The sequence below is a fragment of the Stomoxys calcitrans genome, chromosome 5 (assembly GCF_963082655.1).
Source record: "Stomoxys calcitrans chromosome 5, idStoCalc2.1, whole genome shotgun sequence".
In the NCBI taxonomy this organism is placed as follows: Eukaryota; Metazoa; Arthropoda; class Insecta; order Diptera; family Muscidae; genus Stomoxys; species Stomoxys calcitrans.
In genome coordinates, this window is record NC_081556.1 from 85,950,786 (window position 1) to 85,970,175 (window position 19,390).

Consider the following 19,390-nt stretch of genomic DNA (forward strand, 5'->3'; position numbering starts at 1 on the left):
ATAGGAATAGCGCCCTCTAGTGGCTCAAGGAGGCAAGATCGGAAATCGGTTTATATGATAGCTATATCAGATAATGAACCGATTTTGACCATTCTTGGCACAATTATTGGAAGTCAGAAGAAAATACCTAATGGCGAATTTCATCCAAATCGGATAAGAATTGCGCCCTCTAGAGGGTCAAGAAATCGAATGTGGAGAACGATTGATATGAATGCTATATCAGGTTATGTAACGATTTTGACCATTCTTGGCGCAATTATTGGAAATCAGAATAAAATACCTCATAAGAAATTTCAGCCAAATCAGATAAGAATTGCGCGCTCTGGAGGCTCAAGATATCAAGATCCGAGATCGGTTTAAATGACAGCTATAACACGTTATGAACCGTTTTAGACCATTCTTGGCACAATTATTGGATGTCAAAAGAAAATACCTCATGGCAAATTTGAGCCAAATCGGATGAGAATAGCGCCCTTTAGAGGCTCAAGAAGTCAAGATCCGAGATCGGTTTATATGACAGCTATAACAGGTTATGAACCGTTTTAGACCATTCTTGGCACAATTATTGGATGTCAAAAGAAAATACCTCATGGCAAATTTGAGCCAAATCGGATGAGAATTGCGCCCTTTAGAGGCTCACCGTGATGCAGAGGTTATCATGTCCGCCTATGAAGCCGAACGCCTGTGTTCAAATCCCGCCGTGAACATCAGAAAGAGGGGGCTGTGAGCATTCCAAAACTATGTAGCCCAATCTAGACTTAAAAAGATCTACTGCTTTGGTGTCATTGGCTAGAACAGACGTCTCCGCCATTGTGCCCGTCATGACAGGTCACTGTCTAATCGAAAATATGCTATCAGAGTGAAGGTTGCAACAACGACTTTTTCAACAGCTGTGTGGACATCGAAGAGAAAGAGACTATAGAACACCTTCTGTGTATGTGTCCCGCACTAGCAGTCAAAAGGAGTTATTTCGAGCTTTATCAGAGATCGCACTATCCGAGTCGTTGTAGATGGGTTGTCATCCAATGAGCATAAATTGACCGCAGGTGTACCCCAGGGCTCTGTTCTTTCTCCTTCTCTTTTTCTTATTTTCATCAACGATCTGTTAGTTCAGACATCGAATCGGATCTACTCATTTGCGGATGACAGTAATCTCTGTCATACGTACTCATTCGACCATAGGCCGAATAGTAGAGAGATTGAGGACAAGAGGCAGGTTATGGATGAGTCACTCTGCCAGGATTTGCTGGCCATTTCTGAGTGGGGTCGAATGAATCGAGTAGATTTTAATGCACGGAAGACTCAGTGCTGCTTGTTGTTACACAAACGACTCGCTGACCCATTACGATCATCTTTGTCTATCAACGGTGTGGATGTTGAGCAATCAGAAGCTCTTGATGTTCTGGGCATGAAAATACAAAGTGATGTCCGTTGGGCTAGACATGCATTTAAAGTGTCAAAAGAAGCATTAAGGTGTTTAGGCTTGCTTAAACGGTGTAAGAATTACTTCACTCCGTCTGATCTTCTTAACATCTACACCACTTTCATAAGGCCGAAAATGGAGTACCACTCACATGTATGAGCTGGAGCTTTAAAATCATCCCTGGAGCTACAGGCGTTGATTGGGGACAGTGGGGTATCCAACTCTGTTGTCTCTCTTCTCGTCGCAATGTGGGTTGTTTGACGCTGTTCTTTCAGTACATTCTTGGTGTGTGTTTGTCTGATATTCGTCTTCTTATTCCTGATGTAAGGATGTATGTCAGGGATACTACTCACTCACACTCCATTTGTAATTGATTGGCCAGCGGGCCGCACAATTCATTATAGAGAGAATTCTTATTTCGCCCGAACGGTTCGTATGTGGAATCGACTTCCGGCTAATGTTTTTCCCACCCACTTTGACATCCAGAGATTTGAGACAAATTTCAATAAGCACTACATCCTTTTCTCCCCAACCAATTCCTAATTTCCTCTCGCCAACGCAATGCACTGCATTCATAGGGGACATACCCTGCGTGTTGGCTGGCAGAAAAAAAAGCATAGCGTTGACAAATTGTCAACATTCGTTGATAAATTTTAATCAAACCACAGATGTCAGCTGATCAATCACAAATGTTCATAAATCAACAACAGTTTTTGTACACGAAACGTTCACAGGCGTTCACATTCTGTCAACGTGAAGTGCACAGAATTACAAAAAGTTTTTTCGAAAAGTTTTTGAAAATCGAACCTGTGTTCCATACATCCCATTATTTGTGTATGCCACATGTATACCACATTGCATTACAGCCGCCAATTTACAAAACTTAAGCTAAAGGTTGATATACATACACATTTTGTAAGGATGATGTTTACAAGGTTCGGTGTATGAAACAACATCGCGCGTTCACAAAATCAACACCGCATGTTGACAATATTTTCAACAACGCATGTGTATGATAATGACACTATTGTTGCATGTTTAACTCTCGAAGATGTGGTGTGGCTTCGGGTAGTTAAAGTATTTTAGCCAAGACTACAAGTATTCCACCAAATGTTATCCAGTTAGTCTATGTTTGCTGAAACATTGTTTCTCGCACTTTGTAACAGATATTGGCTTTTTTTAGACAACAAGGGTCGAAAAGAGTTACGTTATACAATTTTTACATTCTGTGCAGTTTTTACAAACTTTTCACCGCCAAAATATTTTTAATTTTTTTTTATCAGTGTATTGGTTATTTTTATACCCACCACCGAAGGATGGGGGTATATTAATTTTGTCATTCCGTTTGCAACACATCGAAATATCCATTTCCGACCCTATAAAGTATATATATTCTTAATCAGCGTAAAAATCTAAGACGATCTAGACATGTCCGTCCGTCTGTCTTTTGAAATCACGCTACAGTCCTAAAAAATAGAGATATTGAGCTGACATTTTGGACAGATTCTTTTTTTGTCCATAGGCAGGTTAAGTTCGAAGATGGGCTATATCGGATTATATCTTGATATAGTCCCCATATAGACCGATCAGCCAATTTAGGGTCTTAGGCCCATAAAAGCCACATTTATTATCCGATTTTGCTGACATTTGGGACAGTGAGTTGTGTTAGGCCCTTCAACATTATTCGTCAATTTGGATCAGATCGGTCCAGATTTGGATAAAGCTGCCATATAGACCGATCTTCCGATTTAGGGTCTTAGGCCCATAAAAGCAACATTTTTACCCGATTTTGTTGAAATTTAGGACAGTGAGTTGTCTTAGGCTCTTCGACATTATTCGTCAATTTGAATCAGATCGGTCCAGATTTGGATAAAGCTGCCATATAGACCGATCTTCCGATTTAGGGTCTTAGGCCCATAAAAGCAACATTTTTATCCGATTTTGTTGAAATTTAGGACAGTGAGTTGTCTTAGGCTCTTCGACATCTTCCTTTAATTTGGCCTTGATCGGTTCAGATTTGAATATAGCTGCCATATAGACCGATCTCTCGGTTTTAGGTTTTGGGGCCATAAAAGGCGCATTTATTGTCCGATATCGCCGAAATTTGGGACAGTGAGTTGGGTAAGGCCCTTCGACATTCCTCTTCAATTTGGCCCAGATCGGTCCAGATTTGGATATTGCTGCCACATAGACCGATCTCTCGATTTAAGGTTTTGGGCCCATAAAAGGCGCAATTATTGTCCGATGTCGCCGAAATTTGGGACAATTACTTTTACTTATTAGTATTTGGTCCACATCGGAACATATTTCGATATAACTGCTATGGACGTAAGGTATGCAATTTTCACCGGATTTTGATGAAAGGTGGTTTAAATATATACCCGAGGTGGTGGGCATCCAAAGTTCGACCCGGCCGAACTTAACGCCTTTTTATACCCTCCACCATAGGATGGGAATATACTAATTTCGTCATTCTGTTTGTAACACTTCGAAATATGCGTCTAAGACCCCATAAAGTTTGTATTCTTCCCTCTGTCCGTCCGTCTGTCTGTCGAAAGCACGCCAACTTTCGAAGGAGTTAAGCTAGCCGCTTGAAATTTTGCACAAATACTTTTTATTAGTGTAGGTCGGTTGGTATAGTAAATGGGCCAAATCGGTTCATGTTTTGATATAGCTGCCATATAAACCGATCTTGGGTCTTGATTTATTGAGCCTCTAGAGGGCGCAATTCTCGACCGATTTCATTGAAGTTTTGCACGAAGTGTTTTGGTAGCACTTCCAACTACTACGCTAAGTATGGTTTTAAACGGTCCATGTTTTGATATAGCTGCCATATAAACCGATCTTGGGACTTGACTTCTTGAGCCTCTAGAGGGCGCAATTCTCATCCGATTTGGCTGAAATTTTGTACAACGGCTTCTCTCATAACCTTCAACATACGTGTCTAATATGGTCTGAATCGATCAATAGCTTGATACAGCTCCCATATAAACCTATCTCCCGATTTTGCTTCTTGAGTCCCTACAAGGCGCAATTCTTATCCGAATGAACTGAAATATCGCACAATGACTTCTGCAATGTTCAGCATTCATTTATAGTCCGAATCGGACTATAACTTGATATAGCTCCAATAGCATAACAGTTCTTATTCAATATTCTGTTTGTCTAAAAAGAAATACCGCTCATAGGACTCGACAAATGCGATCAATGGTAGAGGGTATATAAGATTCGGCCCGGCCGAACCTAGCACGCTCTTACTTGTTACTTGTTTTTTATTCATCATATTTACCGTTTTTCTTTCGCTTCATCGTTAATGTCTTCCTATTTTTATATTCATTTAGCATTAGATTTCGCATTCAAAACGCATCAATTATTCAACTGATGATGATGATGATGAATCAGTCCATGAAAGTTCATGTTACCATGTTGGCAACATGTCCACATTAGATGGAAAGGAAAACAGTAGTTGACATAAATGTATTTCCGTTTGCAACCATTTAAGGCTTGCAAATTGTTGGCCATATTTGATGTTGGATAATGGTCTCTTAACTGAATTGCTTGCTTACTTAGTGGATGGTTTAGTGTATAAGTTATTCATTATCAAGGTTAAATGTAATGGCCGGTAGATAGGTAGTATCTGAATTAAAAAAAAAAAACAAGAATTTTCATACTCAAAGACCCTAAGTGATTTGGAAGAGCATACATACACACAAACACACTCAATGGAGAAGTTGGGCTGTAATTTCAAGCTAAAGTCATTCTCATGCACTTGTCAGTTGGCCCCTTTTTGGTCATGGCTTTGGATAATTTATGCCCCCCCTAAGTAAAAATATAAACAATTCGAATAGGAAAGGTCAAATCAATAATGTGTCGATTTAAATTGTCATTTTGAAATTAGTTGTCGTAGCAAAGTAGCATGACCGATACCAATCAGAATATTATGTAGACAGTTAATTACTTGGAATGTGATTACGGAAATACGAGTTTTAATCCATTGTATGTTAATATTCTTTGAAAATTTACATTGACAAGTGAAATGAATAACAATCCAAGTGGAGTTATCAATGCCATGAAAATGTTGAGAAATCAGCAATGGATACCAAGACAAAGAGTTGTTATTTAAGGAAAACAAGTAAAATACGCTTATACCAACTTATATCATGGTTTCCGCTAAAATATTTACCTTTATTAACTTAGTTTGCATTTGAATTATTTTGGTCTCAATAAGTCATATCGGGATGTTGGTCCTTAGGGGGGCCTTAACACCATATTAACCGATTCGGAAACTTGGCATGGATGCTGGAAGTCATAAGATAGGGTTTTGTGCCAAATTTCAGGCAACTCGGGTGAAAATTTAGGCTTCTAAAGGCTGAAGAAGTCAAATCCGGGGATCGGTTTATATGGGGGCTATATCTGTTTATATACCGATTTGGATCATACTTGGCATGGATGTTGGAAGTCATAACTCAAGTCTTTTTTATATCTATATCTGTTTAAAGACCGATTCGGATCATACATGGCATGAATGGTGAAACTCGCAACTCAAGTTTTTGTTCCAAATTTCAGCCAAATCGGATGAAAATTGAGGCTTCTAATGGCTCATGAATTGAAATCGGGGGATCGGGTTATATGTGGAATTCGGACCATACTTGGCATGTATGTTGGAAATCTTTACTCAAGTCTATGTTCCAAATTTTAACCAAATCGGATGAAAATTTTGGCTTCTAAAAGAAGAAATCAATTCTCTGGGGGTCGGTTTATATGGAGGCTTGTCTGTTTATAGACCGATTCGGATTCAATATTTTGAGGTGTTATAAACGGAATGACTAGATTAGATTATATATGAAATGGTTAGACTTGAAGTGTTAACAAGATTTTGTGCAAAATTTCAAGTCCCTAGGTTGTCCGACCGCGTTTTGGCAGGCCCTTAAATTTGGTCACCTCGGTATTTCGAAAATTTGTTGGGGCTGCCAAATCCTCGCTTGTGCTTCGATTTCCAAAATTTTGCTTGGCAACCACAGCTGCCAACCGATTTACTTGGATACCTCGGGTCCATTATGTTCTTGCTAGAAAGAAATGAAGTAGAAGAGAACAGAAACGAAAGCCATTATAAAAAAAGACAAATAAAAAGGCTTTAAGTTCGGCCGGGCAGAACTTTGGACACCCACCAACTCGGGTATATATGTTTAACACCTTTCGTCATAATCCGGAGAAAAATGCATCATTTATAAACATTGCAGCTATATTTAAATGAGCCTTTATCCAAATATAGACCGATCTGAAACTAGACAAGGAAACTGATGTCGGAAAGCCTTACATAAATCTTTGTGCCAAATTCAAGCGAAATCGGATAATAAATGTGGCTTAAATGAGCCTTAAACCTTAAATCGGAATCTCGGTCTATATGAGAGCTATATCGAGACATAGTCAAATATAACCCATCTTCGAACTTAACCTGCTTATGGACAAAAAAGAATCTGTGCAAAGTTTCAGCTCAATATCTCAATTTGTAAAGACTGTAGCATGATTTCAACAGACAGACGGACAGACATGGCTAGATCGTATTAGATTTTTTATGCTAATCAAGAATATATATACTTTATAGGGTCGGAAATGGATATTTCGATGTGTTGCAAACGGAATGACAAAATTAATATATCCCCATCCTTCGGTGGTGGGTAAAAATGTGGGTGATCTAGGCATTAAGTTGTTTCAATCATTGTCTAATGGAATCGGAAACTTTTTAGACCCATCAGCATTGTTATGACTGTCCGTTTTTTAAAAAGTCTAGCCGCTCAAAATTTTGATAAATTAGAGGGTGTGTCCTATACATCTTTTCGCTAAATATTGTTGTTGTTGTAGCAATGTGTTATACACTGAGGCGGCAGCCCTTGCCGATGAAGAACTCCATCGGGTCAATCCGGTACGTACAACCGGCTGCCATGGATTCGCAAAATATTATTATCACATTGCATATTTTCAATTAAAATTTTAATGGAAATTAATTGGATATTTCGAAAATTTCAATAATTTTTTTAATTTGATGAATGGAAATATTAATTGAAAAAAAATTCACAAATTTGTTGGAAATTTCAAAAATGTTCAATCATTTTTTCAATTGAATATGCAATTTGTTTTAATTGAAAAGTTTTTCGGCCAACATTTTCAAAAACTGTGATTAATATTATCATTTTCGTGATTGATGTTTTTAATGTTCTCGGTAGGATTTGAAACCAGGCGTTCAATGTCATTGGCAGACATGCTAAGAGCTGACTTTAAATTTAAAAATGCAAGTCTCAACGTTTTCCTAGCAAGTTAATCTGCAATTATTTTTCATTTAATTTTTGTACATGTGAAGAAGACATCTATAATTCAACATCACCACTTCTCAGAAATCATTTCTAATCGTGCACATTTTATGACAATTACACAGTCATTTTTAATGCACATGTGTCTCATCATATCGTGGGGCGAAATAAGATCATAAATAACTAAGAATTTTGTCAACATCGTGACGGAAAATCTAATATGGGCGCCACAGTAAGAATTCCTGGAAATTTTGAAAGGACTCGTATATGACAAAGATAAATGATGCTTGTCTCGCTGGGTATATTGCAATTGTGGATATTTGCAATTGTTGGTGTAATCCTTAAAAGAAAAGAGTGGTGAAGGTGATAAAAGTTTTCAGCGATTTAGTTTAACTGCAAACTATGTTGGCCTGAAAACAAATAGCAATGTTAAAGCATGCCGCATTCTAATGTATCGAGTGTAATTAAAGGTATTGGATGAAGGCGTATCTGTATCACAGAACTATCATTATTTGTAAGTTAACGAAATTAAAAATCGTTTTCATGCCATCAATCTTCTCCTTCTTCATCAAATTTGCCCTTTTATAATACAACAGTTCTTTGATGTGTTATCTAGCCATTCTCGTCTAGATAGGGATCCGCCTTCTTCGGTATTGGTGGATTTTTGAGTTTGTACTCAGTTTGTCTTTGAATAGACGCCATACAATTTACAAATGGAATATATGATGCATGTATGTAGGTGTGATATGCCCTAAGAAGAGTGCTATGCAGGTGATTTCTTTATGTTTAAACATAAATCCTCTCCACCAAAACTACAACCACAAACAGCCGCAATGTTAGCCAAATGTTATGTTTCATATGAAATATGAAAATACAGATGAAGCAACTAAAGATAATGTTGCTGTTGTTGATGATGATGATGGTGATGGTGGGGACGCCAAAGGTCCCTTCATTTCATTGGGTATGATGAAACATGGAATTATTTGAATTCACTGCTTAGGACTATTAATCATTTTCCCTGGATGAAGAGTGTATGGGCGCATGGAAAAAGGGGGAAGGTTTTCTCCCTCTTTTATGCTTTTTTTATTATTTTGTATAATTTCGAAACAAAACAAATAAAACTGAAACGTTGTAAAATTAAAAGAGCATTTTTCTGGTATTTTCATTATTTCCAATGTTGAAAGGTACACTGAACTCTAAGCCTTAAGACAGACAGCTAGAGAGATAGCTAGGGATAGATGACTCTCCTGGAGTGGCACGCTTCGTTTTATGTATCATTAAGGGTATCTACAATTAAACAAACAATTAAGGAGCAAACAAAGCATTAGAAATGACTTTACAACAGCAGAGATGACTGTGAGATGTATGGGACTATGGGAGCCGCCATCATAAGGAAACATTAATCATGTTTTGTTTGTGCAGGAATTTTCCATAGACATCTTCCTGCAGACTTAATGAGTTCATCACCGAATGTTATTAGCCATAGATCACCAGAGGACTGACATATTTGCCCTACGTTTAGCTGTCATTTGTCTCACATATATGCCACTAACAAAAAAAAAATGTCTTTATTTTCTTTTAGGTTCCCTTACTTGAACCCAAAGATGAACCCACATTAATTGAAGGTCACCACTCATCACATCATCACCAGCAGGCGCTGTCGCCGCCGGAACAGCATCAGCATCATCAACACCAACACCAGGACCCCTATGCTGTGGAATTGTCACATTGCCGTTATGGCGACAATGAGTTGGTATTGTCGCTGGTGCTGCAGAATTACAATTGGCACGATCTCAATGAGAGCCGCAAGGCCAAAGTTTTGGACAAGCTATCAAAATTCTTTGCCATACCAAAGGTAGGTCGTATTCAACAACAATAGCCCATGCTCACCCTCACACATCCATTTCGAATTGAATTAAAGCAACATGGATTTTTAATATTCATCACCTCTCTTCATCCTGCAACTTTTTCCAGGAATTTATTGCCATGGAAAGTGTCAGCAAACATGATCTGTACGAAATGCAAAAGGAATCATTGAAGAAGGGAAACAATAAGTGCCATACCCATAATAATCGTAAATTGGGACGTGTTGATTTTATCGTAAGTATCCATCCATCCTCACATTGCACGGTGGGCTATTTGACGCTCAAAATGGCATTTAATTGATTTCTTAAATTTCCGAATAATAATGAATTTTTGATTTAAGACAAAATAAAGCAATATTTAGCGATAACTTTGATCTCTAGGCAAATGCCAAAACGAGACTTTTCCAAAGTTTCATTGAAAAGGATGACAGAAAAGAATTGCTATGCTATTCGTGCTATATCAAGTAAGGGTCCAATTTGGACCATAATTGAATTGAATGTTGGAGGCCATAGTAGAAGCCATTGTGTAAAATTTCAGCAAATTCGAATAAGAATGTCGCCCTTTTGGGGCTCAAGAATTAAAATAGGTAGATCGGATCATATGGGAGCTGTATCGGACTATAGACCGATTCAGACCATATTTGATACGTATGTTGAAGCTCATTGAAAAAGCCGTTGTGCAAAATTTCAGCCAAATGGAAAAATATTAGTTACGCCCTCTAGAGGCTCAAGAAATCAAGGTCCCAGATTGGTTTATATGGCAGCTATATCAGGTTATAAACCGATTTGAACCATACTTAGCACAGTTGTTGGAAGTAAAAATTAGCAAATCATGCCAAATTGCAGCCAAATCGGTTAAGAATTGAAGTCAAGACTTAAGATCGGTTTTTATGACAGCTATAGAAGGTTATGAACCGATTTGAATTATACTCAGAACAGTTGAAAATCATAACAAAACATCTCGTGCAAAATTTTCATCAAATCGGATACCAATTGCGCCCTCTAGAGGCTCAAGAAGTCAACATCCCAGATCGGTTTATATGACAGCTATATAAGATTATGGACCTATTTGAGCAATACTCGGATCAGTTGTTGAAAATCATAACAAAACACTTCATACAAAATTTCAGCCAAATGGCATAAGAATTGCGCCCTCTAGTAACTCAAGAAGTCAAGACCCATGATCTGTTTATATGACAGCTGTATCAGCTTATGGACCGATTTAAACCATGCTTAGAACAGTTATTGAAAATCCTAACAAAACACCTCGGGCAAAATTTCAGCCAAATCGGATAATAATTGCGCCCTCCAGAGGCTCAAGAAGTCAACATCCCAGATCAATTTTATGACAGCTATATAAGGTTATGAACAGATTTGAACTATACTCTGAACTGTTGTTGAAAATCATGGCAAAACACCTCGTGAAATCTTTTCAGCCAAATCGGATTAGAATTGCGCCCTCTGGTGGCTCAAGAAGTCAAGACCCAAGATCGGTTGATATGGCAGCTTTATCAACACATGGACCGATATGGCCCATTTACAATACCAACAGACCTATATTAATAAGAAGTATTTGTGCAAAATTTCGAACGGCTAGCTTTACTCTTTCGAAAGTTGGCGTGCTTTCGACAGACGGACGGACATATCTACTTACTTACTTTAATTGGCTATGACAGAACATTTGTTCCCCTAGCCGAATGTAGAATAGCGTTCCAAGCGCCTCGATCTTCTGCGCTCATTCTAAAATCTCTGACACCAGGTTTCGAGGTGTCTCCCACCACTTGACTTTTCCATTGGGCTTTTGGTCTTCCCGGTTTGCGTGTACCACCGTGTTTGCGTTCAAAAGACTTCTTTGCTGGAGCTTCTTCATCCATTCTGACTACATGACCTAGCCAACGCAGCCGTTGTATTTTGATACGTGTAACTATGCTATGGTCGTCATGCAGCTCATACAGCTCGTCGTTCATACGACGCCTATATTCTCCATTAACGCAAACTGGTCCATATACTTTACAAAGAATCTTTCTCTCAAATACTCCAAGCACTGCCTCGTCTGCTTTCACAAGTACCTATGCCTCAGGACAATATAACAGCATGGGTAGTATCCGTGTCTTGTATAGTGTAATCTTCGTCTGTCGAGATATGTAGTAGCATCTGTTTTGCCAGTATTATTCTTCGCTTTAAATCAAAACTGGTGCATTTGTTTCGGTTACGGCGGTGCCGAGGTGCATAAAGTTGCTGACTATCTTAAAGTTGTGGTTCTAAACTTTCTCCATTTTCTTTATCTGCTCGGTTGTACAAGGATTTTCGGGAGTTGAAACCATCCATTTCGTCTTATGTCCATTTACTGCCAGACCCATTTTGACTGACTCTTTCGATTCTTTCAAAGGCTGCAGTTAATACTTCCGGTGACCGACCTATGATATCGTCGGCATAGGCGAGTAGCATGTGTTCTCTTGTGATTAGTTTGCTATATCTATCCACATCTGCATCTCGTGTAATCTTCTCCAGCAGGATATTAAAGAGATCACACGATAGGCTGTCTCCTTGTCTGAAACCTCGTTTGGTATGATTAATGGTTCGGATAGATTCTTTCCTATTCTTTCTGAGGAATGCGTATCAGCAAGTGTTATCCTGCAGAGTTTTATTAGTTTTGCAGGGATGCCAAACTCAGACAAGGCTTGAAATGCCTTAGAACGTAAAGGAGTATCGAAAGCGGCTTTGTAGTCAATAAAGAGATGGTAGGTGTTGATTTGTCCTTCTCGGGTCTTTTCCAGAAGTGTGAATATCTGATCCAGGGTGGATTTACTAGGTCAAAAGCCACATTGATAGGCCCCAATTATCTCATTGACTTTAGGTTTAATCTTTCACACAGTACGCTCGAGAGTATCTTGTACGCCATGGGGAGGAGACTTATTTCTCTGTAGTTGGCACATTCCGTCTTGTCTCCTTTGTATGCTGAGGTTCCAATCATCGGGTTTGCGTTCTTCTAGCCAGATTGCGCAGATAAGTTGGTGCATACGCCTTATCAGCGTGTCGCCTAAGGTCTTAAATAGTTCAACGGTTAACCCGTCGGCTCCTGCTGCCTTGTTGTTCTTTAGTCGTATCACTGCTACTTGGACCTCATTCTGACTAGGAGGTAAACATTCTATACCATCATCATTGATTGGTTCTGCGGTATCCTCTTCGCCGCCATTGTCGTACACTAGCAGTTGTGTAAAATGTTCTTTCCATATCCTCAGCATGCCAGCTGTGTCAATTACCAGATTTGCTTCTTTGTCTCTGCAGGAGGACATGGCTAGATCGACTTAAAATGTCATGACGATACAGAGTATATATACTTTATTATGTCTTAGACGAATATTTCGAGGAGTTACAAACGGAATGACGAACTTAGTATACCACCATCCTATGGTGGAGGGTATAAAAATAAAAAGTTTAAGTCAAGGATTTTTTTTTTTTTTATATGGAATCTTAAATTTCAGGTATTTAGCAACCTAAAAAATATATTTCTCCATAATTGTCTCTCGAAATGTTTTTTTTTTTTTTATTTTTCCAAAATTTGTGCAAATTTGATTATATTTGGACACAAATAAAAAAAATTTGTTCTGAGATATTTTAAATAAAGGTAGTTCTAGCTGTTAACTAACTCACTGTGTTCGTAGTAAATGCTTTTACCAAATTTGGTGATGTTCGTACTAAAATTGTGGCTACCACAGCGATAAAAGCACATATCGGGTGAAAGATATATATGGGAGCTATATCTATATCCGAACCGATTTTTTCCAATTTTAATATTTTTCATTTCGAAGCCATTAAAAACATTTTTGTTAATGTTTATCCACATTGGGCGCTTCCCTAAATTGATCTCCATTTTGAATGCCATATACCCCACTGTGCATTGGGAAAAAATGTTATGTACCACCATTTAGCCAGAGTCACCTTTGCCCACATCCCATCCCTTCTGACAGGGACATTGTCCCTTTTCTTTTATCATTCACATGCTTGCCATATAAGGGTGACATTTACAACCTTTTGGAAAAATTTCTAAAAAGCGGAAATTGTTGAGGCATAAAAGCAGGAAGCTATTAATCAAATCATCGCCGTTAAATCCGAGTACATTTTTATTAAAAAAAAAAGAATGTGGAAGGCTTCCACAGTCTCTTTGTTGCAGTTCCTGCAAAAATATGCGATACATAAAGGAATCAGGATGGGTATTGAAAAGTTTTGTTTTTTTTTAAGTCTCTACTCAAGTAGCATATAGCGGCAATTTGTATAGAAAGACAAAGCGTATAGGTCTGCTGCAAAAAGAAGGAAGGTTGTTCTTCGAAGATTCCGGCTATATTTGCCTTAACCAGATGTTGTGTGCCTTAACTGTGCATAAGGTTAAATAAAAAGGTCAATCAATGTCTTTAAATATAAATATGTTTTTTTCCTTTCGATCCCAATAAGCAAACTAAGAAAAATTATGGCAATCAGTTAACGATTATTCGTATCGACAGGATGTCCAAAGTTGGAAATAGGACTTTCTAAGGGGTCTAGTTGAAGATTTTTGGTCCCAGAATGAAAATTGTTAACAAAGTTCACATTCATATGGCACTAGCCTAGCTGGCATGGTGTGCTTCGCTACACCCCCAAGTGTTTGCGGCCCCCTTTCAATATGGTCAAAATGTGAAAATAATTTATATTCGTACTTGACTCTCAATTAACTGCCATTAGAATCCCATATTGTCCCGTTTGGTATACATGTCTATTGGAGCATAATTTTGGAGTTGGGCGACCCCCGGGAATTGACCCAAATTTTTATATGTTTCGTATTCTACTTTCAAACACTTTTGTTTTTAGTCACATTGCGTGTACATGCCCATTTGGGGCGTAGTTTTGGGGTGGGGTGGCCCGCCTAGGAATAGACCCCAAATTTACATATAAGTTTCGTATTCTAATCTCAAGTAACTTACGTCTGAACCCCATATGGCTTCGACCGGCCTCCATGTCCTTTTGAGGTGGGCGGCCCCACTATGGCTTGACCCCAAATTTTTACATAAGTTTCATCTCCCACTTTCAATTACCTTTCATTTGATACCCATATTGCTCCAGTCGGTAAAGATCTTATGTTTTGGCGGCTTTCGGGGTTGGGGCGGGCCTCTTCCCGACACTTATGGTCAAATTGTTATATCAGGTTCATACTCTACTCTTAACTACCATTCATTTGATACCCGCATTGTTCTATTCGGTAAAATTTTCCGTTTGGGTGGTTTTTGGGTTGGGGATTGTTTGACCCCAAAGTTTTATACCAATTTCGTGTTTTTGGGTTACCATAATCATGCTAGCCAAATTTCGGTCCACCCATCTCCAAGATCTAGAGTTTATGAAAATTGGTGTAGAGGAGAGAGTCCACCCCCCCTTCAGAGATCAAAAAATGGGGTACCCTATATTTATCGGGGGGTCAAAATCTACCATCTGTGAAAATTTCATGAAAATTTCATGAAAATCTATTCAGCCGTTTTAGAAAGCGCATCACTTTCATGTTTATACACCACCACTGTGGTACAGGGTATTATTACTTTGTGCATTTGTTTGAAACGCAAAGAAGGAGAAGAGCTACACCCATTCATAAGAAAACCGATCGGCTTAGAATCACTTCCTGATTCGATTTAGCCATGTCCGTCTGTCTGTCCATGTATTTTTGTGATCACGGTTCAGGTCGCATTTATTGTCCGATTGTCATAAAATTTTGCACATGTCCCTTCTTTGGCCCAAGGGCGAACGCTATTGATATGGCCTTTCGCTTTCATCCCATATGGCCTTTTATGGCAGTAGAAGCCACGATTTTGGTCCGATCTTAACAACATTTAGCGTTAGGTGGATAGGATATATATATATATATATATATATATATATATATATATTGTTAGGCAGTGAGAAGTTATATTTGACGTCCCAGTATGTGTGCAGTTCAATAGAAAGTCGATGAGTACTTTGACAGGGGTCATAACCGGACACCGTGCCATAGGCCGCATGGCGGCGCGCATGGGGATACCGCACAATGACTTCTGTAGGAATTGCCTTGATAAGGATGAGGAGGAGACTATTAAGCACTTTCTGTGTTCCTGTCTGGGTCTGCAAAGACGTAGGCTCTCCCTTCTGGGGAGCCGTTTCTTCTGTGATCTGGATGAACTTGCGAACGTAGCTCGGGTATCTGTCCTGAGGTTTGTTAAGGGAACAGGATTGTTCCGACGCAGGGTGCCACAGGCTCCGGCGTAGGTAGATCGGTGCTTGCGTTAGGACGGGCGGTTCTTCACCTCCCGCTAGGGTTTCTCCACTCCTCCTGTCTTTTTCTTCTATTCGTGTATAACCTCTAGTACGAGGTCTCACATTTTTCCTTTTTCTTCCCCTTCTCTTTCTAGGGTACGTACCACAATGGGCCATACTGGCCTCCGAGTGAACTCACCTTTGGTGGGCGACCCATTCAATCTAACCTAACCTATATGTACAAAATTTCTTCAAAATCGGCACCGATTTAGATTTTAGTCCCCTATATATCGTTTATCCGACATGGCCTTTTAAGGCTGTAGAAATCCACAATTTTTGTCCTATCATAAGAAAATCTTACAAGGTTCTATTCCATATATCAATAGGTGTGCAAAAATTAAAATCTAAGCAGATTTGCAGATAAGTTCTACAAATAAAAAGTAGTACGTTGACTAGGTGGTGTAGGGTATTTGAAAGTCGCCTCCGCCCCACGTTTGCCTTTCCTTACTGGTATTATAATAGATTTTTGACTAAAACAAGAATTGTAACCTGCGCCTCTACCGTGGCTGTGATGACGTGAACAGTTGGACTCAGAAATTCTTCCTGATTCGGTTCAGGCATATAAGGGACCCTAACCTGGGGGGACGCCCCATCCCAAAATCCACCCGAACGGATGGAGCAATATGGGTATTAAATGAAAGGTATTTAAGAGTAGAGTGCGAACTGGGCATAAAAATGGCAACCTAAGTGTAGGGGGGGGTCCCTCACCCCCAAAAAACCCCACCCAACAGAAAACTTTTACCACTTTGGGCAATATGGGTATCAAATAAAAGGTATTTAAAAGTAAAGTACAAATCTGACATGGAAATTTATTCCTTCATGTCTGAGGGGCCTCCCCACCCGCCAAAACCCCCCAGAGGGACATATTTTACGATTGGGACAATATGGGACTCAAATGAAAGGTATTTGGGAGTTAAATACGAATAAGGTATTAAACATTGGTTCCAAGTACCTAGGAGGCCTCCCCAGGCCCAAAACCTCCCAAGGGTAGTGCCCAAAATCAATAGGGGGCCGATCGGGACAATATAGGACTCTAATCAAAGGTATTTGAGAGTAGAGTATGAATATGATGTTAAAAATTGGGTCCAAGTACCTAGGTCCCAGGTTGAAATCAGGTTCAAGTGATAGGAGGTTGTCTACCCTTCAAAACGCCTTCCAAAATGTGAATATTTGTCAAATATGGCTATATGGAGTTCAATAAAAGGTATTTCGTAGTTGATAAACAATTTGAACTGGGGAGATACATATGGTAGTAAGTAAGAAACTTTTCCTTCACGTGGTGCTAATGAAGGCGCAGCAGAGCTTGCCGGATATGGCTAGTTGTCTCTTATAATAAGACGCAAAGTAAAGATTATCTAAAAAAGAAATCTTTAAAATCAAAGTAAATATCTTTCACCCAAGGGAATGTTTCCTTAAAACGTTCAAAAATCCAGTATGTACAGCAAAATAGGAAATGTATCCCAATTTTGAGATCTATAGCTTTATTCGTAAAGAAAGTTCTACAGAATGACGAAATTAGTATAATTATATTCAATAATTTGCAAGCGTTGTAGTTTGCAAGACGATGATGGTTAACTTATAGACCAAACTGAAGATGTTTGAGAGTGAAACAAAACACTAAACGTGCGTGAGCTGTTTAAACCAGTGTTGCCGAAAAGATAATAGCTAATAAATCACCCTTTAGTTTAGACCGGTGCGCATGATCATCTACCCCAGTCAAGTCTAGAGCTTCCGATTATCTCTTCCAGAGCTTCTAATTAATTTTGTCATACATTTTACATTTCTTTTTCACAGGTGGGCTGTCGTTCAACTTATTTTAGCCTTACCGAACCAATTGCCAAACAAATCGAACAACAGATGAAAGATGGTGCTCTGGATAATATTACAGGCGAGAAATTCGGTTGGTGGGTAATTTGGCGTAAACATTACAAGACCAGGGCTATGCGTAATCGACGTCAAGCCGAAGGATCGGGAACCCATGACTACGATGAAGATGTTGATGAGGACGAAGAATACGAATATGATGATGAAGACATGTAAGTGTTAAAAAAAAATGTTGTATTTAAAGACGATTCAGACGAAACTTATGCCAAACTTTATAGTGTGGATCCCCAACAACCCGTTTCCAGCACCAGCACTACCACCACGCACAAAACCTATGGCCAATCGGCCAGCGCTAATGCGGACGATGATGAGGTATGTTTAAAATTGCAAAAAAATTAAATCCACAGTTATTGTTTGTTATATAAAATTTAATTTTTTCATAAAAAAAAGAAAACAAACAAACAAAAAACATTTACATATTGAGAAAAAAGAAGAAAAAAAAAACTCATATCTTAATGTTATTTGGGTTATTTTATACATATATATATATATATATACTATATAGTTATACAAAAAACTATAAATAACATTTATTCAGTTGATGATTGGTTTTGTTTTCTAAACAATTTCTACTACCACTACTACTATTACTATGACATTATTCTATGAACTAAAACAAATTGCACTTTGTATATTTCATTTTGTTATTAACATTTAATTTGTGTTATACCCCCACACACCATCCACCAACTAATGCCACTAAACAAGGCAATACAAACCAGCACACATAGTAGACATGTATGAAGGAGTTGTCCTAGTACCATACAAGTAATTGGACAACCCTGCATATATTGTTGCTGTGATGATGATAATGATAATAAAAATAATGATGATGATGATGATGACAATGAAGATCATGACTAATTCTTGTGTATTAATTCCAATGTTGTTTCATTCTTGATCTCTTTCTCTTTTTGTCTTTCTTATGTTTTTTCTTCTTCTTTCATTTAACTTTTCTTAATCTAATAAAAATGTGTGTAAAATAAACAAATGAAAAAAAAAACCGAAAAAAAAATTAAACAAAATTGATTCATTTGTATAACACATTGTATAACACTTTTGGGAATATTTGATTAACACTTATGCCACTATATACACATAACACACTATTATCATAACATGCACATTCAATATATAACAAACGCCATCATACTGTTCTTTTTCTACAAAACACAAAAAAACTGTCCTGTGCAAAAATTATTGAAACTTGTACCTTATGATCATCAACTTCATCTGTCTGGCCGCCCTTCACCTACATGTGTCACATCACCTCGCCTTTGTCTTGTAAAAAAAAACAAAATATAACTTGTCTAACTGTGCTTGTCTGGGGCAAATGAAACAAAACTCTATTAAACGCCAAACATAGTCGGATCTTGCTTCGAACACCTTGGAAGTGGAAACAATTCGCGAGTCAATAACACACAATCGAGATGATATCACAGCCTTAAAACACACCGACTCCGAACCAATTGCCATCAGCGATCACACTAAACTCTCCAAGAAGGGTCCCCTTGATGAGGAGATAGATGAGAGTGTATCAAAATTGGAATCGGTCATTACCAAGACCATTGAGAATACCAAACACATAGAAGATATAC

General features: G+C 38.4%; 1 protein-coding gene across 1 annotated transcript in view; it reads left to right on the top strand.

Moving 5' to 3' along the window:
• LOC106086400 (uncharacterized) overlaps window positions 1–19,390 on the top strand; it is a gene marked incomplete in the record, with an annotated part of 361,383 nt that overhangs the window by 322,278 nt on the left and 19,715 nt on the right. The window contains 5 exon segments of the mRNA XM_059368796.1: window positions 9,314–9,586; window positions 9,706–9,831; window positions 17,703–17,944; window positions 18,011–18,104; window positions 19,159–19,390. Coding sequence (XP_059224779.1) covers window positions 9,314–9,586; window positions 9,706–9,831; window positions 17,703–17,944; window positions 18,011–18,104; window positions 19,159–19,390 — 967 coding nt within the window.